Below are 27,708 nucleotides of genomic sequence, written 5' to 3'. Positions count from 1 at the left end.
GTGAAAGGCCAATTTGAGGGGCTGGGAAGGGAGGTCCTATCTGATGAGAGGGATGGGGAAAATGTCGGGAATTGAAGAGGGTGGAGTAGTAGGACTGCCTGACCTCAGAGCCCCTGGTCAGACTTGTCTGACGTCAGCCCTCCTCCACCCCCGCAATGTGTTGGTCTTCAAATGGCCCCCCTCCAGCTAGCTTCAGACACACTCACATTGCAGAGCGAGTCGGAGAAGAGAACATCCAGGAGGACCCACAGCCATGAGACAGGTATGTGTGTGTGTGTGTATGTGTGTGTGTGTGCATGTTCATGTTCGTGTGTGGTGTCTGCTGCCATGAGGGGTAATTACTACCATATGTGTGACCATATGTATTGGGGTCTAGTAAGAATGTGCTTTTATATGTATGTGGTGAGTCCATGTATATCTATGTATGACAGCAACCGTATGTGTTCAGTGAGCACATGAAGTAGAGTGTGTGATTGTCCATCTCTGTGTTCATTGCCGTAAGGTTTGCCATCCATAGACGTGTATGACTCTGTAAATATATGTTTGTGTTCCCTAGGAGTGAAAGAAGACTTTGACTGTGTGTAGCACGTGCATTTGGGGTTTTGATTGTTTTATGGGATCAGAATCTACTTAGTTGAAAAACGTGCAGTCACTAATATTCAACCCCTCTTGTTTCCTATGGTTGGGGTTCATTTTAACTGTTCAGTATTTCTTCTGAAACCTTCTGTTTCTGCTCCTTCACCCCAGACCCATGGTGGCTGTCTGGGTATTTTTTGACATATTGTTATATCTTATTGATATGTTTCTTCCTGATGCTGATGCCTTGTGCCCTCAGGTCCTCTGAATGACTGTCAGAGGAACCCTGTGTTCAGCCAGAGCCACGGTAGTCTTGTGAAACATGGTGCTTTCACTTGTGTGGTTCTGAGCACTGTGGGTACAGCCGTAGGTGCATGTCTCCATATTGCTGGCATCAAAAACCTCCTCCTAAAATGAGGGTAGCCCTAGGAGCCCAGGGAGAGCTGAGTATGAGACAAAAATAAGACAGGAACAAAAGAGTCTAAAAGGATAATTGTTACTGGTTATTTAAATTTTCTATCTCTAGTTGGGTACCATGTACCTGAGGTCTTAGATACTTGACTAAGACAGAGGGATGCTTGAGTCTAGGAATTTGAGGGTAGTCTGGGCAACACAGAGAGACCCTGTATCTCCTTTAAAATCCCATTAAAAAAACTTAACTCATCTCTCCTATTCAGAAACATAAACTGAACTGCAATATATTATTTTAAATCCTCTTGAAAAAGTAAAGAGGGGCCATAAGCTGCTCTGGTGGGAAAAGATGCTTGCTGCTTAGCCTGACAAATTTGAGTTTGGTCTCCAAGACCCACATGGTAAGAAAAAGAGAACCTATTCCCATAACTGCCTTCCAACCCTCCTCCCACCCACCCCCAACACACACACAAGTATACAGCAAGGCACATGCACTGTGTCATGCATTTAACCACACATATACACACAAAATAAACAAATTAATAACTGTAAACTTTAAAGGAAAATGAAAGGAAATTAATTTTAGTAATTTATTTGCTCTAACCCAGTGTGTGAGACGACTATAAACTTTTCTACTAGACACCAGGAGGTATTATTTGAGGGCTGGAGAACACTGCATTCTCTGCTAAAACTATTGCCTCTATCATGACTCAGAAGTTAGAAGCAGAAGCATCAGAAATCCAAGGACATTCTCAGACACACAGTGAAGCAAAGGCCATCTTGGAGTTTAAGGAACATTATCTAGAAAACACAATGATTATTTTAAAATTTTGCTAACACAAAATACTAATGAGGCCTCTTGTTTTATTACCCACCCCAGACAAAGACTGAAAAATACAGTATATTAAAAATGGTTTATCTGGGTTTAGGTTTCTGTAAAATTGACAGTTAAGAAGAGAAGGGTCATGTATCACACTTGGTCAAAACATATTTTAAAGTTTTTCAGTAACCAAATGAAACTAAATGAAAAATTTGTCTTAAATTATATATTTAAATTATGTATTTACATACAAAGTGGATTCTATCCAGGGCTTCATGCATGCTTGCCAAAATGTTCTACTACTGGGTTTTATTCCCACCATCTTTTCACTTTTTTAAAAAACATTTATGTATTTGTGTGTGTGTTTGTGTGTGTGTGTGTGTGTGTGTGTGTGTGTGTGTGTGTGTTTGCTGTCGAGTTTGGAGGTCAGAGGACAACTTGCAAGCTTCTGCATTCTGCATCCTCTATTTGAGTTTTGAAGGTCAACCTGAGGTCCTCAAGCTCAGTAGCACCTACCTTTACTTACAAAGCCACCTTGCCAGCCTCTTTATTTTTATTTTATTGAGAAATGGATTCATTAAGTTAACCAGGCTGGCCTTGAACTAGAGATCTTCTTATATCATTCAGCCTCAAATGTAGCTAGGAGAACTGGCCTACATCACGGCCATTTTAATGTCTCGCTGTGCTGGCTCCAGTGGAGTCAGAGGTCAAGATTAATGTCTTCCTCTATCTTTTTCCTCCACCCCTACTTTTTTAAAGAGAGGGTTTCCACTGAACTTGGGAGTTCAATTTCAGCTTTAATGGCCGGCCGGCAAGCCCAAGGCATACCTGCCCACCTCCCTATTGCTAGAATTACAGATGGGTGCTCACTCAGCTTCTTTGTGTATGCTGAACAAACTCCTCAGCCCATTAACAGTAAAATTTAAATTAAGTTTAGAAACTGACACACAGGTGATGCTGCCTGCCGTTCAGCTGTGGTCAATGTTGATTATGTTGTACTATGTTTCTTATCCCACAGTCAGTCAGGGAGAGAGGATCTGGGGTAGCCTCAGAGAGAAGATGCACAACAGCCAGATTAGATTGTGTCTGAACCCTACGTCCTCTGCTTACTACTTAAGTGACCTTTGGAGAGAGAAGTCATCTCTTTGGGCCTCAGTACCACAGGGCACAGCAATAAGACCCACTGCATAGGTTTAGCTGTAGAACAGGGGTGAGCTGCGGAAGTTGCTACTCACCCATTTTATGGACAAGAAGACAAAAAAACATTTTCAGCCTCCTCTGACATGTAAATGCACGTGGCCCTGCCAAATAACTGGACAGTAGGAAAGGGACACAGGTCAGGCCTCTGGGAATTCAGAATACCACAGAGTCATAGGCTGCTCACTTGTCACAGGCTTCTGTCAACCCTCACGTTTGTTATCTATACCAGGACTGTAAATGCTGTCACTGGATTCTCTCCTAAAAGGAGAAATCAGCATAGAGGACTGATTAATGGTTGGAATCATGGGTTCAAGTCCCATACTCTTATATGTAACTTTGGGCTTTTGCATTTCTATGACTATGTGCCTCATCTGGAATACGGGGAAGATAAAAGTACTTACCCGGAGTTAGAAATGTAGCTCGGTTGGTAGAACACTTGCATAAACTCAGCACGGTGGTACAGGTCTGACATCCCAGCACTCCAGAAGTTGGGACAGGAGGATCAAGAGTTCAGTTATCCTCGGCTACATGTAGGCCAGGCTGGGCTACAGGAGACCTGTCTTTAAGATAAGCAAGTTTGTATAAAAGGGTTAAGAAAGCACTTGATGCCTGACAGAGGTGGCATATGCCTTGGAAGGCAGAGGCAGGCGGATTTCTGAGTTCAAGGCTGGCCTGGTCGACAGAGTGAGTTACAGAACAGCCAGGGCTACACAGAGAAACCCTGTCTGGAAAAACCAAAAAAAAAGAAAAAAGAAAAAGAAAAAGAAAAGAAAAGAAAGAAAGAAAGAAAGACAGAAAGCAAGCACTTGATACACATTTTGTATTAGCTGTTTAGTACATGTTATTGTGTCTTGGCACAGAGAAACTTTCGTTTGTGAGGTTATTCTTAACTTTATTGTTTTTCTAATTGTGAAAATTACTTTTTTTTTTGTGCGAGGGCACACTAAGGCATGTTTTTATTCAAAGAACAGCAAGTTGATTTCTCTCCTTCAATCCTGTGGGTTCCAAGGACCAAACTCAGTTGTCAGACTCAGAGGCAGGCACCTTTATCCCACCTGACAGATAGCCCCATATTATAGGCCACTAACAAAAACAGGAAAAGCCTGGGGAGTTGCATTGTATAATCCTTTTATATACTAGAGATGTTAAAACTGGGGGAGGGGGAGACATTGTAAATTACTTTAGTAGGCAGCCAGTAAAAACCTGGCTTGGAGGCTCTCTCCTTTCTTACCTGCACTCAGGAGACTGAGGCTAGAAAATTGGGCATTCTAGACCAGCTGGGGCTACATAGACCTTTTCCACTAAAAAAGGAGGGGACTAAGAAAATTAGGCATTAAACCAAGAATATAGCCACAACTGCTTCAAACGTGGTGCTCAGAGTATCTTCTTTATAAGAAGTCCCCAGAGATAGGTATCTCCGTGGTTAATGGCATCTGATGTCCTTGCAGAGGACCTGAGTATGGTTCCCAAGATCAACCGGTTTCACAATTACCTGTCACTCAAACTCCAGAGTATTTCATACCCTTTCTGGCCTCCACGGGCACCAGACACATGATCCATGGACCTATGTGCAGACAAAACACCCACACACATTAAATAAAAATAAACAAACCTCTAAAATATAAAATACATCATTAAAAATTTCTGAGATGTCAGCATCCAGTTTAGGAGGTGTAAAGTCACTTCCACCAGGGCCCCAGGGCTGATCCTTCTCCTTGGCCACCCACAGGACATGCCAAAGCCCTCAGAGGCAGCACGACGCTGCTCCGGCCTGGCCCGGCGGGCGCTCACGATCACCTTCGCCCTGCTTATCCTGGGCCTCATGACATGGGCCTATGCCGCAGGCGTACCCCTGGCTTCCGATCGCCACGGCCTCCTGGCCTTTGGTCTCTATGGGGCGTTCCTCAGCGCGCACCTAGTGGCACAGAGCCTCTTCGCTTACCTGGAGCACCGGAGGGTGGCAGCAGCTGCGCGGCGCGCCTTGGCGAAGGGACCCCTGGATGCGACCACTGCACGCAGCGTGGCACTCACCATCTCAGCCTACCAGGAGGACCCCGCTTACCTGCGCCAGTGCTTGACCTCCGCGCGCGCCTTGCTGTACCCACGCACGCGCTTGCGCGTGCTCATGGTGGTGGATGGCAACCGCGCCGAGGATCTGTACATGGTGGACATGTTTCGAGAAGTCTTCGCCGATGAAGACCCCGCCACCTATGTATGGGATGGCAACTACCATCAGCCCTGGGAGCCAGCGGAGGCGATGGGCTCTGTGGGTGAGGGTGCCTACCGCGAAGTGGAGGCGGAGGACCCCGGGCGGCTGGCGGTGGAGGCGCTGGTGAGGACCCGCAGGTGTGTGTGCGTGGCTCAGCGTTGGGGAGGCAAGCGCGAAGTCATGTACACGGCTTTCAAGGCACTAGGCGACTCCGTGGACTACGTGCAGGTGAGTGTGGGGTTTCCCTGGGACACTTGTGGGTATGATATCATACTCCCACCACCACCACTTCAGGAAGAGTAGGGTGGATCCAAGCCCATGCTTGGGAGGTGGAGACAGAAGGATCAGAAATTCAGTCCGGTTTGAACTTTGATCCGACCTCCAATAGACCATCCGCTCTTTAATGTAGATAAGAGTCAATTTTGGCTTCTTTTAATTGTGTATCTGTGTATGTGTGTGTGTGTGTATGTGTGTGTGAGAGAGTGTGTGTGTGTGTGTATGTGTGTGTGTGCGCGCGCGCGCGCGTGCCTGCCTGAGAAAAACATCCGGTGTCCTGCTCCATCACTCTCACTCTTCTTTATTCCTTTGAGACCAGCTATCTTACTGAGCTTAGAGCTAGGCTGGCAGTCACCAATTCCCAGCAACACAATTCCCAGCAACACACACACACACACACACACACACACACACACACACCATTATGTTACAGACAGGCATATGTAGCCACACCTAGTCTCTAACATGGGTGCTGTGGATACAGATCTGGGTCTTCAAGCTTGTAAAGCACACACTCTTATCTGCCCAGCTATCTGCCAGGCTTTAAAAGCTTTCTTCTTCCATCACCACACATTCAGACTCTCATTCACTCATTCATTCACCAACTAGTGGTGAATTGATTTACTGTGGATATTTAGCCAGTCTTGGCTATCCATTCGATACGAGTCCTTTATTTCATTCAATGGTACGTGCATTGATACAGTGAATTCACTCTATCCATTTGTATACTGAATCCTGTGACAAAAATACCAGACCAAAGCAACTTAGAGAAGGAACAGTTTAATCTGACTCACAGTTTGGTGGTATAGTATATCGAAGTAAGGAAGGAAGGAATTCAGGAGCTTGAGAAAGCTAATCACACTACTCCTGCAGGTAAGAGTCAGACCAAGTGTTCAAATACATGAATCTATGGGAGACATTTCACATTCAAACCACAACCACACTGAATGAAGACAACAAACAAACCCATTACCTTCTTTCATTCATACAGCCACTGAAGACAGGAGGAAACTATTTGATCATACATTCATTCACTCATTCATTTAATATAACAACTCATTCACTTATGCACCCACCAACCTAGCCAGACATTATATAATGCTACTTTCTTTCTTCATGCAATATGGAAATTCTTTTACTGTTCTACCCACATATGTATTTTCTATACAACCAGTGTGGACCTCACCCACTTATTTTTTCACTTACTTTTTTTTATATAGGGGTTGTTCTCCCCCCCCCCCCACTTTTTGCCTTTTCTTTAATGTTGACTTTTTTGTCATCCATACATCTATGAAATACATTTATTTCATCATACTATTGATCATAATATGAGTACATATTATGTCTTAGTTTCTTTTCATGTCACTGTGAGAAAATACTCCCGCCGGGCAGTGGTGGCGCACGCCTTTAATCCCAGCACTTGGGAGGCGGATTTCTGAGTTCGAAGCCAGCCTCGTCTACAGAGTGAGTCCCAGAACAGCCAGGGCTACACAGGGAAACCCTGTCTCTAAAAAAAAAAAGAAAAAAGAAAAAAAGAAAAGGGAAGAAAATACTCCTGAAATAACACGTTAAGGGAGAAAGGGCTTATTTTTGCTCACAGATCATGGCATAATTCTTGATGGAGGGGAATCAAGGCAGCATGGGCCATTGCATTCAGTCAGGATGAATGCCTGTGTTCAGCTCACTTTCTTCTTTTTATATAATCCATGAAGGCAGTCTGTGTCCACAAGCCTTTCCAAGCAACAGTCCTGTTCAGGATTCTGGTTTGATCCGGCTTCGTTCCTCTTCACAGGTCTGTGACTCAGACACAAGGCTAGACCCCATGGCACTGCTGGAGCTTGTGCGAGTGCTGGATGAAGACCCCCGGGTAGGGGCTGTTGGAGGGGATGTGAGGATCCTTAACCCTCTGGACTCCTGGGTCAGCTTCTTGAGCAGCCTTCGATACTGGGTAGCCTTCAATGTAGAGCGAGCTTGTCAGAGCTACTTCCACTGTGTGTCCTGCATCAGTGGTCCTCTGGGTGAGTAAAAGCAGTTTGGAGGGTTTGTGGGTGGGGAACAGGAAGAAAGGGAGGCAGAGGCAGGGTAAAGTTGAGGACAAAAGGCTGGGGTCTGGATTTCAGATAACATAACAATGGGGCCAGTGGGTAGAGATGATGTTAGAGCTAAGCTGAGTTTACTGGATAGGAATGAAGTTGGGAAAGGGAAAAGGATGGAGATTGGGGAAGTGGCTGCAAAAGGGCTGTGGAAGGGAGTGAGATGTAGTTGAAGAGAGCACTGAGAATGCAGTGGCTTTGTCGGGAGATTGGTGAGAGTGCATGGTCAAGTGACAAGCACATTGGAATGGGCTTGAGCCTAAGACTGGGGCTGTTTGGGGGGGATAGTGAGGTACAAAGATGGAGAAGAGGAAGCACAGGGTGGGAAGCACAGAACATTGTCCACATCAGAGGCTGATGCTTGGCTACTCCCCACTCTACCTAGGCCTATACAGAAACAATCTCCTGCAGCAGTTCCTAGAGGCCTGGTACAACCAGAAGTTCCTGGGCACCCACTGCACATTTGGGGATGACAGGCACCTCACCAACCGCATGCTCAGCATGGGCTATGCTACCAAGTAAGTTACGGGGTCAAATGTGTGAAGCAAGTGAGTGTCTGAGAGAGAGGGGGAGGGGGGGAGAGACGGAGACGGAGACGGAGATGGAGATGGAGACACCGCATGCTCAGCATGGGCTATGCTACCAAGTAAGTTAAGTGGTCAAATGTGTGAAGCAAGTGAGTGTCAGAGAGAGAGAGAGAGAGAGAGAGAGAGAGAGAGAGAGGGAAAGGGAGAGGGAGGAGAGGGAGAGGGAGAGGGAGAGGGAGAGGGAGAGAGAGAGAGAGGGAGACCGAGACCGAGACCGAGACGGAGACGGAGACTGAGGATAGATACCATAAAAGGCAGAGGAGCTATTTGTATTTAGCCAGTGGCTTTCAAAGAGTTTGATATTAGGAGAAAATTGGAGGTATTGTAAGGGTTGGCAAGGGTTTTCATGAACTCTTTTCATGAAATGGTCTCCTCTAAGCAAGACAAAGTGAGGGTGTGTTAGTTCCACATGGAAGAGACAAGGTAGGTGGGTTGAGTGGCCTGTACTAAGGAGAGCAAGCCAACATGGAAGTGAAGTAAGAGGGATGAGATGAGTGGATAGGGTGAGAAAAAACTGGTGGCAAATGCAGCAAGAAAAAAAAATAGGCAATTGCTAACAGAGAAGAGTGCCTGATCACCTGTAAGCACTCTGGAGAAGTCTCAGTGACAATATGAATTCCGTTACTAAGTCTCTGTTGGATGCTCTAGAGGCACAGCAGTAGACAAAAGAAGACAAATTCTTCCTTGCTTTGAGGAGACAATGTATCTGTCAGGAGTGGCAACCTGTGTCCTATGTTTTGTGACTTTCCCCAGGAAAGGAGTAGTTTAATTTTTGTTTCTGCCACAAATATCCTTGACTGAAACAACTTAAGGGAGGGCATATTTATTTGGCTTACAACAATTCCTGATCCCAGCGCTTCAAGGTAGGAACTCAAGCAACCAGTGATGTCACATCCACATTCAAAAGCAGAGAGAGATGAATGGAACTTCTCAGGCTGCCACCTTCTGCTTACTATATAGCTAGCTTTCTCTTACTCTCACACTGTTCAGTGACTGCCCTGTGAAGTAGTGCTACTCAAGTTCGCATGAGTCTTGTCACCCCAGTGAACAGTCAAGACAGCTCCCCACAGATACATGCCAAGGGGGGAACCTGATCTAGACAGCTCCTCAATAGAGGCTTTCCTCTCAATTGGTTCTGTATTGTGGCAACTTGAAACTAACTGGCACAGATGAGAACAGGCATCCATTTGCCTCAGTCAGGGCACATATGACATACCAAAACAAACAGATAACAAAGCAAAACAAAATCTACCCAAGTTTAACATGGTGCTAGTGAGATCATTGGGTTTACTTATGTCTGAATGATTCTGAGGCAGCTTTGACAAGAGCTGTATCTGTAGAGCTCCCTGCATACCTGGCAAGTAGCTCCACTGAAGCCTCTCCCTTGCCCCTGCCATGCACACATCCCTTAGCAGGGTTCTTCTTGTAATATTTTAAGCTTCCCGAGTCTGGGTCTTGTTAGTCTCATGAGCTTCCATTAACATTTTAAATGTCCCCTCCTCCCTCCAAGAGGAAATGTTTCAGTTTGGAGAATAATCTCATGCTAGTCTAGAGCACCAGGAAAGAGGACAGAAGGCCAACACGGGGTCCCCTTATGATAGGCTCATAGGACCTTCACCAACATTGAATGGTGGAGGGCTTTAAGGAGAAGACTGGCATGTACCAGCATCCTCAGACAGATGGTCTGGGTACCAACAGCAAAGGCAGAAGCAAACAGGGTGTGGAAGGTGCCACATGACTCAAGGAGAGACTCTGTCAAGTACTGCCCTTGGCAATAGACTAGTTTGACTGATGTTGCCTAATGAACCAACTACTTCTGACCACTTGTGACTTTCCCTAATTGGGTTTCTATCTAACCTTTACTGAATGTGGCTAAGTCATGCAGGGACAGATTAATGAGAATTAATATGTGTGTCTGTGTGTCTGTGTGTAGGGAGTTGGGGGGCTGGGTGCCAACATGTATGGATGCACACGTTGCCTCAGCCACAAGGAGCCCAATTGCTCTTTTGAGAATTTCTTACACAGAGACTAACCTGGGTAGCAGCCAGTCTCGTCTTGCTCCTCATGACAGGACCTGCCAATTTAGTCAGAACTTAGTCAAGTCACTGACGATGTTAGTGTCGATGACTATAGTATTAGTCATGTCTATAGTAATAGTGTTAGTCACAGGAAAAACAGCAGTAGCTCACATTAATTGAGCAGTTACTAGAAACTGCTTGGCATTTCAATCTTCATGGAATCTGGGCTGTTGTAAATATGAAATAATGGTATAGGTCCATAGAAAGGATGCTTAGAAGGCTGAAGAGACTTCCAGAGGACTCAAGTTGAATTCTAGCACCGCCATCTAGTGTTCACAATTGCCTCTACCTCCATCTACAAGGTACTTGAGACACTCTTCTGGCCTCTTTGTGTATCCATACACGTTGGCACCCAGCCCCCCAACTCCCCACACACACACACACAGATACACACACACACACACACAGATACACACACACACACACACACACACACACACACACACACACATAGGCAAAATAAAAATAAAACAAACCTTTCAACATCAAACTGAAGCTCAGAGATTAAGTATGATAGCTAGTACTGTCAACTTGGCAGGATGTATGATAACTTAGAAGACAAATCTCTGAGCATGTCAGTCAGAGATTTTCTACGTTAGGTTCATAAAAATGATAAGACCCATTCTAAATGTGGGCAGCGCCATTTTGTGGGGTGAGGTAGCCCAGATTGAATACAAAGAAGCAAGCTGGGCAAGCTAGGTTGTCTTGTCTAGGTCTAAGGATGAGAACTGATTCCTGTAAATAGTTCACTGACCTCCACTCAATACTTTCTCGTACTCATGCACAACCACTCGCCACACACACCATTCATTTCTCTCTGCTTCCTGTCCATGAATGCAATGTAATCAGATGCCTCATATTGCTGTCTCCGTGCTTTCTCTTCCATGCCAGACTTTATCTCTGAACTATGAGCCACAGCTGTTCCTTTCTTAAGCCATTGTTGTCATGTGTCTTGTCACAGTGACCACAAAACAAACACAGAAAAGAGAGAGAGAGAAGCCACAATAGTAGTGAAAGTGGTCACTTTGAAAATCTGCCAATTGGACAGCACGGACACCTCCAAAATGAAGAGCACTCATTGCTCTAGGAAAGGACCCAGTTTCAATTGCCAGCACCCACATGGCAGTCCACAATCTCCTAGAGTTCCATCTATAACTCTGCGATGCTCTCTTCTGACCTCTTTAGGCACCACGAACATATGTAGCACACATACATGCATGCAAGCAAAATATTCACGCAGATAAAATGATCTTAAAATTTAAAACTCCTGCCCCGACCTCAGGGAGAAAAACACTGATGCCTTTCTTCCTTTGTGCCTGTTAGGTATACCTCGCGCTCCAGATGCTACTCGGAGACGCCCTCCTCCTTCCTTCGTTGGTTGAGCCAGCAGACCCGCTGGTCCAAATCTTACTTCCGAGAGTGGTTATACAACGCCCTGTGGTGGCACCGCCACCACGCGTGGATGACCTATGAAGCAGTGGTCTCAGGCCTCTTCCCTTTCTTCGTGGCTGCCACAGTGCTGAGGCTCTTCTATGCAGGGCGCCCGTGGGCTCTGCTCTGGGTGCTGCTTTGCGTGCAGGGCGTGGCACTGGCCAAGGCGGCCTTTGCAGCCTGGCTGCGTGGCTGCCTGCGCATGGTGCTACTGTCACTCTATGCACCACTCTACATGTGCGGCCTGCTGCCTGCCAAGTTCCTGGCGTTGGTTACCATGAATCAAAGTGGTTGGGGCACCTCAGGCCGGAAGAAACTAGCTGCTAACTACGTCCCCGTTTTGCCCCTGGCACTCTGGGCGCTACTACTGCTTGGAGGCCTAACCCGCAGTGTGGTCCAGGAGGCCAGAGCTGACTGGAGCGGCCCATCCCGAGCAGCTGAAGCCTACCACCTTGCTGCTGGGGCCAGTGCCTATGTGGTCTACTGGGTAGTAATGTTGACTATCTATTGGGTAGGGGTGCGGAGGCTGTGCAGACGTCGGAGCGGTGGCTACCGTGTCCAAGTATGAGTCTGGGCATGAAGATGCCTCTGAGAGCTCTTAAAGGAGACAGGAGTCCTTATGACGTATACCCTGGAGTCGTGGCTTTCATGGGGACTCAGTTTACCTTCTCTTTGAAATGAGGGAGTCATTGAAGATTCTTCAGTATGGACTGTATTGGAACTCAAACTTCTGGGTCTCTGGGTAGGGGTAATTTATTGATCAGGGAGTGGGGTTGAAGGACCAGGGCCAGAAGGTCTCCGCTTTCTCCCTGTTGGTATTTAATGTTTGTACTGTAAGATTATATAATAAATTTTTTATTTATTTTCTTCCAAGTATCTCTTCCCACTTTCTTGTCACTGAGAATTTGGGACACAAGGTCCTGTCTGGTGTGATGGATGTTTGAGCCTCCACAGAGCATGCTCCTTCCTGGGAACCTAGATTCAATCTTCAGAAAACAGTTATTAAAGCTGGGGAGCCAACAGTTAAGAGCACTGGCTTGTCTTCCAGAGGAACAGAGTACAATTTCCAGTGCCCACATGGTGGCTCACCACCTGTGTAACTTCAATTCCTGAAGATCCAACATCTTCTTCTGGCATTCATGGGTATAGTGTAGAGATGTGTACACGTAGACAAAGCATTCATACATCTTAAATGTAAATTAAAGGAAATTCATTTATTAGCCAGAGGATGTGATATACACCTAAAATCTCTATCACCTGGAAGTTGAAGGCAGGAGAAATGAGAAGTTCACACCCATTCTCAATTACTTTTGTGTCCTGTTGCTGTGAGCAACCTGACGAAAGCAACAAGGAAAAAAAGGTTTATATGGCTTAAAATTCCAGCCACCGTTCATTATTGCAGGAAGTCAAGGCGGTGCAAAGCAGAAGCAGCAAGTCAGATCCCATCCAGGCAAGAGCAGAGAGCCATGGATTAATGCACCCATGTCATGCTTGTTGCTCGGCTCACTTTTTAATCAGTCTAGGTCCCAGCCCATAAAATGGTGCCACCTACATTCAGGGAGACTTATCCCACCTCAGTGAACCCCGATAAAATCACTCACAGGAAGGCTACTCTAATCCAGAGACTCTGTTCCCAGGTATCAACTAAACAATCAAAATTAAACATCATACTTTGCTACAAAGTGAGTTCAAAGCCATCCTGGGCTACATGAAAGCTTGTCTCACCAAGGCTCTCTTGCCTTCAGTTTCCTTCTTAACTACCATACCCCTTTCCTTTTTGTGGAGAGCAATATTCCATGAAAAGGCTGGTATAATTGTTTTAGTAAACTGACCATTCGTGTAGCCACAGTCATAATCTAACACTCCCATCACTCCCTAGGTGACTCTTGACCCACTCACTGGTAGTCAGGCTTCCTCCCAGTGTCCCTCCTCCTGCATACCCTTGAGATAGCCACTGAATTTTGGCTGTGAATTTGCCTGTTCTAGATAATTCATATAAATGGAATCAGGCAGTCTGTGGTCTTCTTTGATGGCATGATTCAGCATAACACTTTCAAAGCTCATTCATGCTACTGACTCTCTGATTTATTTATTCCTTTTTTATTTTTAACCAGTATACCCTAATAGGGACACAACCTATGTTTCATCTACCTTATCATCAGGGGAAAGATATTTAGATTGGAACTTGTTGTTCTTGGAACTATGACATTCTTCAAAGAGTTTTCTCGTGGGCCTAAGATTTTAATTCCCTTGAGTATACACCTAAGAACTGCTGGGCAGTGGTGGCGCACGCCTTTAATCCCAGCACTTGGGAAGCAAAGGCAGGCGGATTTCTGAGTTCGAGGCCACCCTGGTCTACAGAGTGAGTTCCAGGACAGCCAGGGCTACACGGAGAAACCCTGTCTTGAAAAAAACAAACAAAAAGTACTATGTCTCACAGTAATTCTGTTTAACTATTATTATTTTCAGACAGACTCTTATAGAGTACAAGTTAGCCTCAAGCATGGCAAGGATGACCCTGAGCTTCTGATCCTCCAGCCTTCATCTTCCAAGTTTTGGAATTATACACATGAATCGACACACTGCTCACCTTCAGAGGACAGAACTAGGGTCTTTGAGCATGCTAGACAATTATTCCACTAACCGAGCCACGTCAACAGCCCCAGCTATTTCATCAACTTTGGGTTCATGCATGTGCATAGGTATATATTCATGCATGTATGTGTACATTCATGCGACTGTGTGCACACACCTAGAGGTCAAAGAATATGTCACCTCAGCATTCAGTCTTCGATTTCCATTATGTTTGAGGTAAAGGCTCTGATTAGCCACTGCATCTGCCAGCCTTGGCTGCCACAAGCTTCCTAGGATAGTCATGGAAGGTGGAGGTGAGAGGATCAGGAGTTCAAGGTTATCTTTGTCCAGTGTAGTCAAGAGAACACAATTCTGGTAGGAACCAGCAGACATTCCCACAGGGGCTACATCTGTCTCACCTCACTGCTAGCAGATGTGATGAGCCTTTTGATCTCTCTTATTACCTAACATTTTAATTACAAGCTCTCCCAGTGGCTGCAGTTTGATTTCTCTTTGTGGTTTGGATCTCCGTTTCCCTATGACTAATGTTGACTCTCACTGTTGAAAACCCAAGCCAATCACAAGATCAGCACTCCCACTGTACCTATCTCCCATTCCACAAAATTGGTCATCAAATTAAGTTTATTAATGATATCCGAATTCTTAAAACCATGGCCCTCCCACTGAGGGATGTTGTCATCACTTGAGTGTTAGGAAGAAACAGGAGTCTCAGCAGCTTGCTCCTTCTGCTTTTGTTTTGTTTGTTCTGGGATAGGGGCTGTTCCTTAGCTCCTAAGGTGCTTATCTAGCATGGATGAGGCTGAGTTTCAACCCAGCACTGCAAAAACCACATATGTTACTGCAGGCCCATGATAACTGCACTTGGAAGCTAGAGGTGGGACGATCAAGGTTACAGCCTCACTGTTCCCTTCTTTCTCTTCACTGCCTACCTGGTGGATCAAACTATGATCAGGCAGCTTCCTCTTCCTACCTCTGACTTTCCCTGCCTGCTGTCAGGCTTTTCCTAACATTAGACACACACACACACACACACACACACACACACACACTCATACACAACACAGAGAACATTCAAAAAGGAAAGAAGGGTTGATGGAAGGAGGGAAGGACACCAGTCAGATAGTGTAGCCTGTCACTAGCAACACTAAGCCATGTTTAGAAGATTAGAAAACTCTACCTTTTGCTATCACCATTGAAAAGGGGAAAGGAGGTGGAAAGTGCTAATAACTAATCATGTCTAGGCTAGGGCTCGGGATATACAGCGACTTGTTACAGTACATACATACCTAACAGGCACAAAACATTAAGTTCTGCCTCTATCACTGCATAAAACTGAGCACAGCAGTGCATACCTGTCTTACCAGCACTTGGGAGGTGGAGTCAGGAGGATCAAAAGTTTAAAGTTATGCGAGTTTTATTTAGGTGTTCCTGGGCTAAAGACTTCACCTTAAAAAAAAAAAACCATCAAGTCGGGCAGTGGTGGCGTACGCCTTTAATCCCAGCACTTGGGAGGCAGAGGCAGGTAGATTTCTGAGTCCAGTCTGGTCTACAGAGTGAGTTCCAGGACAGCCAGGGCTACACAGAGAAACCCTGTCTTGAAAAAAACAAAAACAAAAAAATTAACCATCAAACATGTTATCTGGAACCAGGGGGTGGGGAGTGCAGGGTGAAGGCCTAAGGAGTAGGGACTGACTAGTCAGAGAAAGTGAATTGTGGGCTGGGGCCTGTGCAATAGGTGGGAAGTGAGTTCACGTTCAAAGGGGAGTCATTTCAAGAGCCAGGCAGAGCGTGGGTGAAGTTTCAGACATGGAACAGAGCTCTCAAAGTTCAGGGGACTAAAGCTAAGGCCCCCTGAAAAGTAACAAGGCAGAGATGAGAAGAGATAAAAGCTACACAATAAAACAGTGCAGGTTTTGGAGGGCTGTCATGGTTATTTACAGGGATAATGTAATGGTAATAGAAATGAGTAGGGTGGTGTCAGGGGACTAAGAGGACATGAGGATAGAGGAAAGAAACTCATTACTGTAAATAAGAACTGTGCCAAGATCCTGGGGTGACTGAGAATCTTAACGGATACTACAGGGAGAAAACAGAATGGCAAGGTAGGATGGACAGCCCTCTTCTTTCTTTCGAAGGGACAAGGCAGGGAAGATGAACAAGGGCCAGAATGTGTGGGGCCTTGGGAGTTTTAATAAGAAATTAGATTTGGTTCCAGTGATAACAGGAAGCTATTGATGGATTTAGGGCAGAGAAGTAACCCAATGTCACATACTTAAAAATACTGTTTTGGAAATGAGCATTTAAGATCTGAGTCCATCCCCAGAATCTGCATGTAAAAAGCATACACTTAAATTCTAGAGCTGATGAGGTGGTGACATATCGATACTTGGGGCTTGTTGGCTAGCTAGCCTAGCCAGGCACTTCTTAGTCATTGAGAAACCCTGTAACAAAAACAAAACAGTGAATTGACTGAAAAATGGCACTGGTATTGACCCTCTGGCTTCTACATGCAAATTCATGGACACGTATCTATCCAATCCCCCCACACACACAAGAAACCAGACTAGGCATGTAGCTCAGCTGTATAATACTTGTCTAGAATCCACAATAAGGGACTAGAGGTGTAGCCCACTACTAGAGCTATCGCCTAGTGAGAGAGTTTGGGAGTGTAACTCAGTGGTAGAGCCCCTTCCTAGAATACTTCAGCAAGGGATAGGGTGTGACTCAGTGGTATAGCTCCTGCCTAGGACCCTCCCAGTAAAGGGCTGACAGTGCTGCTCAGTGGTTGCTGCTAACAGAAGGCTATAAGTGCCTTTTCTGATATAAAAAAGAGGTTAGGGAAAGGTTTTTTTTAGGATTTTTGTGTTTTTTTGGGGGGGGGGTTGGGTTGTTTTGTTTTTGTGGGGAAGGGGTTACCATATAGTAGTACTATGAGGGTATTTTCTAGAGATGGAAATATAAAGAAATCTGCTAGAGAACAGAAAACGGTTTGAGCTGATGCCCAAAGTCCTCCAGAATGTCTCACAAACTAAAATAGTTTGTATCCCATCGACATATTCACCTGAGTATTTGAAAGGTAACAAACAAACACCCATGAACTAACTTAAATATATACTTTATTTCCAGAACAGATGTAGGATCAGGATTTGTTAGTTGCCACTTAAGTACCATCGAAAGAACAGCCTGAGAAAACAAAGGAGTCTGTGCTATAGGAAGGCCCAGTGTGATAAAACACACTTGAGTTTCAAAGGGCACGGAGCTTTGACCTGAGTTTCCAAGGAGGCTTGGTATCGGGACTCAAGGGTTATAACACAGAACAGACCTGAACTCCTAGATCCGAAGAAGTAGTGCTGGGGCCTGGTCTCCTGATTCTGAGAAAAGAGAGTTAGGCTCCCTAGGTCTTAAAGAGTGGAGACCAGATGCCTAGATTTCAGGGAGAATTGGAACCTAGAAACCTGGTAGAGTCTGTACTCTGGAGTCTTGAGGGAGGAGAGCTAGGCTTGGACTTGGTCTAAGAGAAGACTTGGGTTGGACTACTAGGAATGAGGGAGGAGGCTGGGGTCTGGACTCTAGAGCCTAGAGGCAGAGGCCTGCGGTGTGGACCAGAGGAGCTGGGGGAAGGGAGGGTTCTAGCTGGCACTCACCACACTAGCACAATAACACTAGCAGATCCAAGTGCAGCGGTGGCCACGAGCAGGAATAGGTTGCCAAACGTCAGAGCCCGGGGGCTGGTAAGTAGCTCGCCTAGGCTGGGCTCCCAGGGCTGGATCTTTTCCGCCTTTGGCGGCGTCCAAAGCAGCACTTCCCGGAACGTGACCTGGAGCTTAGTCTCCTCAGGCGGAGGAGGGCCGGTCACTGCCAGAGCGCACACATTAGAGAGCAGAGCTCCGCCCTCGGCCCTACCTCATATCCTCGCCCCGCCCGTACCGTTCAGATAGAAGTAGAGACGCGCCAGGGGGCGCTGGTCGTGCACGATCGCGCAGGTAAAGGTCCCACTGTGGCTGGGTTTCACTGGCCGGATTCGTGCCAGGTACCCGTGAGCCCCCGGCAAATCACGGAAGTAGGATATGTCCCGAGTCCGGATCTGTGGGACGGGCAGGGTTGAGGCTGAAGAGCTTAAATGCACCTGGAACGGAAAGCCCTGCCCAGCTCTAATGCACGCCCCCTCCCAAAGCACTGACTCAGCTCGCAAGTCCCTAGCTCTTTTGGATGCACTAAGCAACCCTTCTAGGTATTCCCTAAAGCCTGACTCATGATGCACACTGAGCATGGGTCTTCCATATATTTAGCGTCCATCTCTCCCGAGGTTCTCGACCCTTCTTGCACGAAACCGAATTTCTGCACTGAACTGAACCTCATCCTTCCCAATCCCTCCAGCTGGCTGTTTCCGGACTCACACCTCCTCCCGCAAATTTCCAGGAATAAGAGACCTCCGACTCTGGCAACTGGAAAGCCACGATACAAGAAAACAAAGCCTGGTCCCCTCGGTTCACCAACATGTCCTGAACTGGAAAGAGGTGGCCGGGTAGCTCTTGTAGACCCGCACAAGCCCCGCCTCACAGCATCCCAGCCTTGCCCGCCCTCTCACCTGGGCAATCTAAAGGCAGATCGCAGATTGCAGAATAGCAGCCCTGGCAGTGGAACTGCCTAGTCGCCTCCTGGACGCCTAGCGGAAAGAGACCAGGAGTGGTGGGCTCCCCCTGAAGTCTTCCTATCAATTCTCTGAACCTTGTTAAATCTATGGGGATTTCCAGGGTTCTATTGAGGAGGTGGAAGATAGACCCAGTCTTTTCTGCACCCTCAAAATCTCTGTCCAGTTGGGCCCTGGCTAATCTTCTGGCTTGTGTGGCCAGTTGAGCCAGTTTGCTATAGCATAAATGTTGTGTTTCGTGTTCTAGTCACTGGGAACAAAACCTTGGGGTTTATGCATATGCTAGCAAAGCTCTCTACCACTTAAAACATACTCCCACTCCCCCACGTGAGAATTTTAGGCAAGTAGTCTATACCACTAAGCCATACATACCCCAGCCCCTCTGGAAGAGTCTAGGCAAGGGACCTATCACTGAGCCACAACTCCAGCCCCTCACTGAGTATTCCAGGCAAGCACTCCACTGCTGAGCTGTATTTTCAGCATGCTTTTTAGTTTTTGTTTTGAGTCAAGGTCCCCCTAAATTGCCAGGCATGAACTAGAACTCCTGTAGCCCAAGCTGACCTTGGACATGTAATCCTCCTGAGATGGCCTCAAGTAGCTAGGATGACCGACCTGAACCACCAGGGCCTGTTACTTTTAAGTTTTTGAACAGTACCTAGTTTATGCGCTTTTCTATTGGGTTCCTTTGGATCTAGGCCCACTCATCGTTTCAATCTTACATTCCAGGTTTCCACCCATCACCATGCTTCCCCTGCTGTTTTGAGTTTGGAACTAATTCCTTACCACAAGGAGGGATGCAGACCTGGGCTGTGGAAAGAAAGAAGGCATTAAGATCCAGGTAGCTGACAGAGGGACCTACCTAAAGCACCTCCAAAAGATATTACAGGCAGGGAACCTTATCCTCTGGAGAATAGGTCTAGGCTCCTAATACAGCACTTGGGAACATAATACATTGTTCTTAAGGTGCAAGGCCAAGTCCATGGAGCTTCATCCAAAGGATGGAGCAAGGCCAAGTGCATCAGGCTTAAGGCCTGCAGTTAGCCATCTATGAAAAAGGGAATGTGGTGGGGACACAGAAGCCCTGAGGAAGAACCAGCCTTGTATTCATTACCCTTGAGGGTGGGAGTAGATCCCAGGCAACCAGTCCTTTAAAGAGTCAGCACCTAATTAGTAGGTCCTGACAGAGCAGCACCACCTAGAGAGGATGCTTTTGAGTGCAGAGTCAGAAACAGAACTCAGAAGCAGCCCGTGGAGATGTGGGCCAGGACTGTCATATGACCTGTACTAGAATAGGAAATCCACTGTTCCCAGCATTTAGGCTGGATTCAGAATATCCACCTGTGTGGTATGGAGTATGTCTGTAGGGGATGGAGTTGGAGGCTGGTTTACCTTTTGGAAGGCCTTCAATGATCTTCTTCATTGTTGTTGCAGATTTGGAGAAGGCAATCCAAAAGGGCACTGAAGGATGAAGCAGGGTGGTTGGACTAAGAGCCTGGGTCTTTCCCTGGGTCTTGCTGTCTCTCCCATAAGCACAGGCTGTTTCCTCTTCCCATAGATCCAAAGGGAAGGCTGGCAAACTTCTCCCAAGCGTTCTTTCTGCCTCCTGAAAGAACTAGCCATTCACGTCTTAGTGGAAATGGGAGGATAATGATCAAATCCTCGGCAGGGCTTACCAAGCCCTACTATGCTGGCTCAGTTTCCTATTTCTCTGTTGCAGCACTCTTGTCCACTTTCTATCTCCAGGTTACCTGGAACTCTTTAATTTATAAACATCTTTTGCCCAGTTCCCCACCATTCTCTATCATCTCATGTATGGCTGCAAGGGTTTTGATCACACCACATCTGTACTAAAGTCCTCGACCTCTATCTCTCACTGTGCACAGTATACATCGGCTCCACCAGTTAGCAGTTACGCGTATACGTATGTAAATTAGATGCTTACATATGCTAAGGGTTAAGCCCATCTTTTGGGCATTTTGTTTCCAGACAGTGGCTCACTATAGACCAGGCGGACTATGAACTCAGACATCTGCTACTACCTCTGCCTCCCCAGTGCTGGGATTAAAGGCACACACAACCACACCTGGTGTTTGGTGTATTTTTAATTAATATCTTTTTGTTCTTTGACAATTTCATACATGCCTGCAATATCTTTTATATTTATCTCCTCTCCTATCTTCAAAACCTACCCACCTCCTACTCCTCCCAACCATCCATTAGAGCATAATCAGCCTACAGATATACCATGGACTGCACCCTTGAAAATACCTGGCTCTGCCAGGCAGTGGTGGCACATGCCTTTAATCCCAGCACTTGGGAGGCAGAGACAGGCAGATTTCTGAGTTCGAGGCCAGCCTGGTCTACAGAGTGAGTTCCAGGACAGCCAGGGCTACATAGAGAAACCCTGTCTTGAAAAACCAAAAAAAAAAAAAAAAAAAAAAAAAAAAAAAAAAGAAAGAAAAAAAAGAAAATACCTGGCTCTAATTCTTGCAACAGTCATCCGCTATAAGTATGGCCTCAGAGGTGAAGGCTTGTCAGCCCCTCCCCCACAGTGCTGGAATGTTGACAGACTTGATCTTGTGCAGGTAACCACAGCTGCTTTGTGTACAGCAGAACATTAGTCCTGTCATGTCTAGGACACACCACTTTGTCTAGTCCTCCTGGAACTCTGGCCCTTAAAAATATTTCCACCCTCTCTTCTCAATGTTCCCTGAGCTTCCACCTCTTGAATACTGCATCCTCAGAACACACAAAAGAAAACAGCAAAGTATATGTTGAGTGAATTCTAGAGTCCAGCAGGAACTATATAGGTCACCAGCAGGAATTTTTTTCCCAGCTTTTTGAGACAGAGTTTCTCTGCATAGTCCTGGCTGTCCTAGAACACTGTATAACAGGCTGGCTTTGAACTTGGAAACTGGCTGACCTCTGTGGGCCAAGTCCTGGGATTAAAAGTGTGCTTATTTTTTTTCTGAATATGAAGCTGGTTGCCAATATATGACTTTGAGACAGCAGATAAAAGCTTGATATCTCTTTTTAAAAATGGGAAGGAGGCTGAAGAGATGGCTCGGAAGTTAAACCAGTGGATTGCTCTTGCACTCATGTCAGGAGATTCACAACCATCTGTAACTCCAACTCAACTGTAACTTCAGGGCACTCCAGGTTCTCCTTCTGACCTTCAAAGGCTTCAGTTCACACATCCACCAATACCTCCTCCCCACCCCCGCCCCCACACACATTTACAAATGTACAAAACTCTAAAACATGGGCTACGGTGACATAAAGCAGTAGTTAGCAGGTCAGTGACCACCATTCAAACAGTACTTCCAAGTCTTCCTTCCATACCCAAACTACCATTCATTTCTACCCATTCACATTTTCCAGAAGCCTTGATTCTAGCCACCATAATACCACCAGATCATGAGCTGGAGCTCTCCAGAGACCAGTCTTCTGGTGGAAATGGTTATGACAGTGTATACCCCAACCCTATTCATATGTGACATCCTAATCCCCATTACATTATGGAAGAGAATGCCACTGTACTTGGAGATAGCATTGTTAGAGAGGTTAAAATGAGGTCCTTTGAGGGGACCCTAGACAAGGATGAAAGTTCATCTTTTTTGTCAATTTCATAGGGTTTAGAATCACTATGGAAATCAACCTCTAGACCCGTGGAGGAGTGGGTAAGCATACCCTATACGTGGTACCTACCATATCATAGACTGGCGTTCTGCCAGAACACCAGCATTCATCTCTCCCTGCTTCCTGTGTATGCAGACATCTCACACTCCTGCCATGTCTTCTCGACCTGATGGACTATACCCTCAAACAGTGATCCAGAATAGACTTTTGTTCCATTAAGCTGATTATCAGGTATTCTGTCACAGCATTGAAGGTAAAGCCAAAATATATGTGTGTATGAAACTGTTACGAGGGAGTCTGAAGTATAAACTAAAGCATGATACATTATGGGTTACCTACAAGAAGTACCAGAGCCAAGAAGCTGGATCAAAAATGAAGAATCTGGTGCCAATTCTTAACCAGAAGAGCATGACCTAGAGACAATAGTACTGTGAGAAGGGTATGGTCAGAGTGGAGCCTTCAGTCAGATTCAGAGGCCTGTATCCTGCGCATCTCACCCAACATACATCCAGAAGCCACACACGGGAAGGCCTGAGTAGGTAGGACAAACTGAGTTCCCCATAGAGGCCTGTGATGTGGGAAGGGGTGCGGTCAGTTTAAACATCTAGTACACATGGAGTGGGGAGTGGGATCTTTGGAGACAAAGATCCTAAACAGGGTAATCTGAACATGGATTGTGCCAACTGAACCGTAACAGTACAAAGGAGAGGAGCAGGTGTTAGGAATTCTGACACTAGGTTTGGGTTTTGGCATGTACAGCGATGACTACACTTGTTTCACACAGACACATATCTATCCACACATCTCAAGCCTGCCTCCATGAGTGAGCTTGATCAGGTGGTAACTATCTGGTCCTCAGTTTCCCCTTGCATAAAACAGCAATGGTGGCCATGCCTGCCACAAAGACTGAGTGTGGTTAGGATTGAGTGCTACGTGAGATGGAATCTTTCTCATTCTGAGCTATCCTACTGCTTGCCTTGGACAGTGCCCATAAGCACTTAGTGAGGACTTCCCTACATTAAGGCAGGGTATCATCTACTACTTACTACCCCTTTCAAATCTTACTTGGGGAAACTGAGGCATGAGGAGGTACAGGCTCTTGGAGAGCCTCAGAGATCAAGGTCAGCCCGGGCTACATAGTGAAAGCTTCCCTCAAAATAAAGAAAAGAAGAGTAAAATAAATGTCAAGGTTATACAGTCACAGATAAACTCCAGCATCCATACTTAGTCACTCATGCAAAATTTGTAAAAAAGATCTGTTTATGTGTCTGTGAATATGCATAAACCTGCAGGACATGCATCTATTCATACCCAACAGGTGTCCCATACTACCCCGCCTATTCTGCTGAGACTGGGTCTCTCTGACAATCCAATTCATGTTTTCTCAGCTTTGCTGGAAGCCATCGAGCTCCACTGTGTCCCCTGTCTTCATTTACCGTGGATCTGGGGTTATAGGCAGGTAAGGGGTCACCTGACTTATTTTGAGGGTGCTGCACAGCAAGCCACCACTGAGGCACCTCTCTCTAGACCCGTTTTTATTTTGTTCGTTGTGACAGGGTCTCACATAGCTGAGAGTGGTTTCCAGTAAACCCGGGGACATACACACACACTAAAAAATAAAAACAGGCAAGAGAGATGGCTAGGAAGTTAAGAGTGCTTGCAGCTTTTGTATAAGACCTGGGGTTCCGTTCTCTGCCAGCACCTACATGGTTGCTCACACCCTCTTCTAGCCAGTTCAGGCACTAGGCGTGAACATCGTGCGCAGTTATGTAGGCAAACATTCATATATGTAAATAGTAAAAATGCAAATTCGATAGTTTCCTAAAACCTTACATCTGAAGGTTGAGTTCACAAAATAGTCTTAAGAAGTTCCGAGTTTTACCTGTCACCTGTCATGTCATGTGATGTTATGTACAGCTAAAATGACATCCAAAAAGGCTTTGGATTTTGAAACATTTCATACATACACATGGGCAAGAACACATGTATGCCACTAGAATTTTTTGAGACAGCCTATATATTCTAGGTTCCTTCAAGCCTCCTGCCCGGTTCCAAATTCTGGCATTGTGTGAGCCACCTGGATCATTTTATTTTCCTCTAAGACAGGGTCTCTTGTAGCCTCAGATGAGTTAAAAATCACTCTGTAATGAGGAACGGGTCCTCCTGCCTCTGCTGCCTGAGTGCTAAGATTACAGATATATGCAATCAAGAAGTTTAACCAGGTGCTTGTTTTAAAATCTATGACTCTGTACATAACAGACAAACACTCTACCAATTGAGCGACATGTCTAGACTTTTAAAAAGTTTTCACTACATAGTCCAACGTGCTCTTAAACTCATTTTTTTAAAGATTTATTTATTTTATGCATATGAGTACACATTGTAGCTGTACAGATAGCTGTGAGCCTTCATCTGGTTGTTGGAAATTGACTTTTTAGGACCTCTGCTCTCTCTGGTCAACCCCGCTTACTTCGGTCCCTGCTCTCCCCACTTGCTCCTGTAGACCCCGCTGGCTCAGGCCCAAAGATTTTATTTATTTTTATAAATAAGTACACTGTAGCTCTCTTCAGACACACCAGAAGAGGGCGTTAGATCTCATTATGGGTGGTTGTGAGCCACCATATGGTTGCTGGGATTTGAACTCAGGACCTTCAGAAGAGCGGTCGGTGCTCTTACCCACTGAGCCATCTCACAAGCCCTCTCTCAAACTCTTGAACCCTTGCCCCATCCCGCCCACCTGCTTGGAGTGACAAGCCATATCCGGTTTAGGAAAAGTTCAGATTTCAGATTATTGCACTAATAATATTCAACCTGTACTCACATTATAAACCTATGATGTGTACACAGAGGTATTATCACCTGTGACCCGCTCTCGTCAGATGAACCAGACAGCACTAGTCTGGTTCATCTGATGCACAAATTATCCTAAATTCTTACTACATATCTTCAAGCCCAGCTCAGTTCTAACTTTTTCACCTGGAATGTAGGGCTTTAAAACTCCTAAGGGCTAGTAATGGAATAGCCCTTAGAAGAATAATCAACATAAAACGACTAACCAGGAGACACAGAACCACTAGGCCAGTACTCCACATCTTAGTCATAGCCCAGCAGTCTTCCACTGCTGAATTCTGTATGAGAGATTTATTACAAAGAATTGTAGTGAGTGTAGAACCTCCTTGGGGAATTCTAGGCAGGCTCTTACCACTGAGCCACACCCTCACCCCTCATACTTTTTGGTTGCTTACTGTCGGTGCTCTATCCTTAAACACAAGCATCTCTTGGTACCACCTGTGACATCACAAGTGCTTCTGAAATATTCTATAGGCGTCTGAGGAAATTACTAGACAGTTTCTATTTTCTTCCTCTATGGGGGGTCTGAGAGGCTCCCCTTCCCTACTGAACATCCCCATTTTGTTCTCCAGGTCTCCTAGGTCAATGTCTTAAGTCTCCTTGACTGATCTTAACATCCAGGCATCTAGGTGCCTTGTGGATTTCTTCAGTATTACTACTTCATGGTTATTGTATTACCCCAGTCATCTGTCCCTAGTCCAGCTCTTGCCTCTAATTTCTTCATCTTAGGACTTCACTCCTAAGTAGCCAAACCCAATAAAAGATCACCACAAACAGACCCACTTTTTAATTTTCTAGCCCCCCCTATCCGCTCTACTTTGGTCTCAGATTTACATCAGACCACTTCTTCTCTAACCCCAATCTCCACCTGCCCCCAAATCTCTGCCCCACATTAGAAAGAGCTCTTCTACTCCCAAAAGCTACCCTTGGTTGTTTTTTCCAAGTTTCCAATATGGAGACATCTCCAGGCAACAACAGAATGCATATCCCAGCATTCTACATTCCTTCTATCTCTCAGGTTCCTCTTGAGTTTTCTTTGGAGTGAGGACACACAGAAAATTCTGCATAGTCCTGACACCCCTGAATGAATGGTCCCTTTCTTTGTCTGGGAGTTCTCTGATATAAAACGTAGTGGAAACAAAATGAACCATTGTGGATAAGAAAAAAAACCTTGAACTCTCAGATTCTGGGAGTGGCCAATTGATCATTCAAACGAATAAACAAAAAAGGAGTTCTCACATAGCCATCCTACTACTATCTAATATACCATGGAGACTGTGTGCATATCGGTTGGGAGCACCTGGTATGATTAGTGTTAATCACATCTTTTTGAAACTCATGTCCCCAGAGCCTTAAGTCTGTTCCATGCAGCTACATGGGTATGATCTTCCCTAATGTCCCAACAAGAGTCTGGCCCTGACTATGTCTTCATCTGAATGGCTAGCTCCACTCTTCCTAACGTGTCTCAATTAGCCATGAGTAGAGTGTGTGTCTGTCTGTCTGTCTTGTTCTCAAAAAAGAACCATTCCTTCCCAATGAGCTCCGACTTCCCTGGGAGATAAAGAGAATGTCTCATCCTAGGAGATGAGAACGTTCCACCTTCAGAGATGACAAGAATTACTCAGCCTGAGAGCCGAGAAATTTTCTATCTTACAGGTGAGTGAGTGAGTGAAACCCAGGTGAGAGGCAGGAACACATCCAAGTTTTAGAGTCCAGAGAGAATCAGATAGGTCACACGTACTTGACCCCACAAAAGCTCCAGACTTCCTGTGACTTGTATACCTCCCTCAGTGCCTTGCCATCTTTGACTCCCCTCACCTCTGGACTTTTCTCAACAAATAACCTAACTCAAACAGGTTTCCAGGATCACTCCCTCAAGTTCACTTTCCCCATCACTAATGCTTTCAGAGTCCACAAAACACTCACCCCGTAGATCAGCCATCTCGTGAAGAGAAATTGTCATCTGTGTAAATTCATCATGCAGATGGCTCCTCTCATCATAGTCTGAAGGTGGATGAGAAGCAGGCTGAGACATCATGGCACAAACTTGGTTCCATAGTGTTCTCTATTTCCGACTCATGGCTGCATATGTCTAAGCCCTATGACCATCCCAGATTCTATAGCCCAGTTCAATGTGCCCTACCTAGAGAGTGCTCTCTCTCTCTCTCTCTTCCCCTCCCTCTTCCACCTCTCTCTTTCCCTCCCTCCTCCACCCCTCTCTCTTTCCCTCCCTCTCCCTCCTCCACCCCTCTCTCTGTCTGTCTCTCTCTCTCTCTTTCCCTCCCTCTCCCT

The 27,708-nt window shown here is 45.8% G+C and overlaps 2 protein-coding genes across 4 annotated transcripts in view; one reads left to right on the top strand and one right to left on the bottom strand.

Moving 5' to 3' along the window:
- The first annotated feature begins 214 nt into the window (after positions 1 to 214).
- Has1 (hyaluronan synthase 1) lies at positions 215 to 12,551 on the top strand. Its single transcript, XM_031354737.1, has 5 exons — positions 215 to 262; positions 4,737 to 5,444; positions 7,285 to 7,510; positions 7,971 to 8,103; positions 11,574 to 12,551. Exons 1-5 carry the CDS (start codon positions 254 to 256, stop codon positions 12,247 to 12,249), a joined length of 1,752 nt encoding a protein of 583 aa, XP_031210597.1. The 5' UTR covers positions 215 to 253; the 3' UTR covers positions 12,250 to 12,551.
- Positions 7,714 to 27,708, bottom strand: part of Spaca6 (sperm acrosome associated 6) — a 26,344-nt gene continuing 6,349 nt past the window's right edge. The window contains exons 2-9 of one of the 3 annotated variants that reach the window (XM_031354735.1): positions 27,343 to 27,420; positions 20,317 to 20,385; positions 19,711 to 19,734; positions 18,865 to 18,942; positions 18,674 to 18,783; positions 18,204 to 18,360; positions 17,921 to 18,131; positions 7,714 to 17,647 (exon numbers count right to left, since the gene is read on the bottom strand). In XM_031354735.1, coding sequence (XP_031210595.1) covers position 17,647; positions 17,921 to 18,131; positions 18,204 to 18,360; positions 18,674 to 18,783; positions 18,865 to 18,942; positions 19,711 to 19,734; positions 20,317 to 20,385; positions 27,343 to 27,420 — 728 coding nt within the window. In that variant the 3' untranslated portion in view covers positions 7,714 to 17,646. The remainder of the gene's footprint in view (positions 17,648 to 17,920; positions 18,132 to 18,203; positions 18,361 to 18,673; positions 18,784 to 18,864; positions 18,943 to 19,710; positions 19,735 to 20,316; positions 20,386 to 27,342; positions 27,421 to 27,708) is intronic. The other 2 variants (XM_031354734.1, XM_031354736.1) reach the window with 2 other exon arrangements.

This window comes from Mastomys coucha, unplaced genomic scaffold, assembly GCF_008632895.1.
Source record: "Mastomys coucha isolate ucsf_1 unplaced genomic scaffold, UCSF_Mcou_1 pScaffold5, whole genome shotgun sequence".
NCBI lineage: Eukaryota > Metazoa > Chordata > Mammalia > Rodentia > Muridae > Mastomys > Mastomys coucha.
Note: the sequence above shows the minus strand (reverse complement) of the source record. Positions and strands in the feature narration are given on the sequence as shown.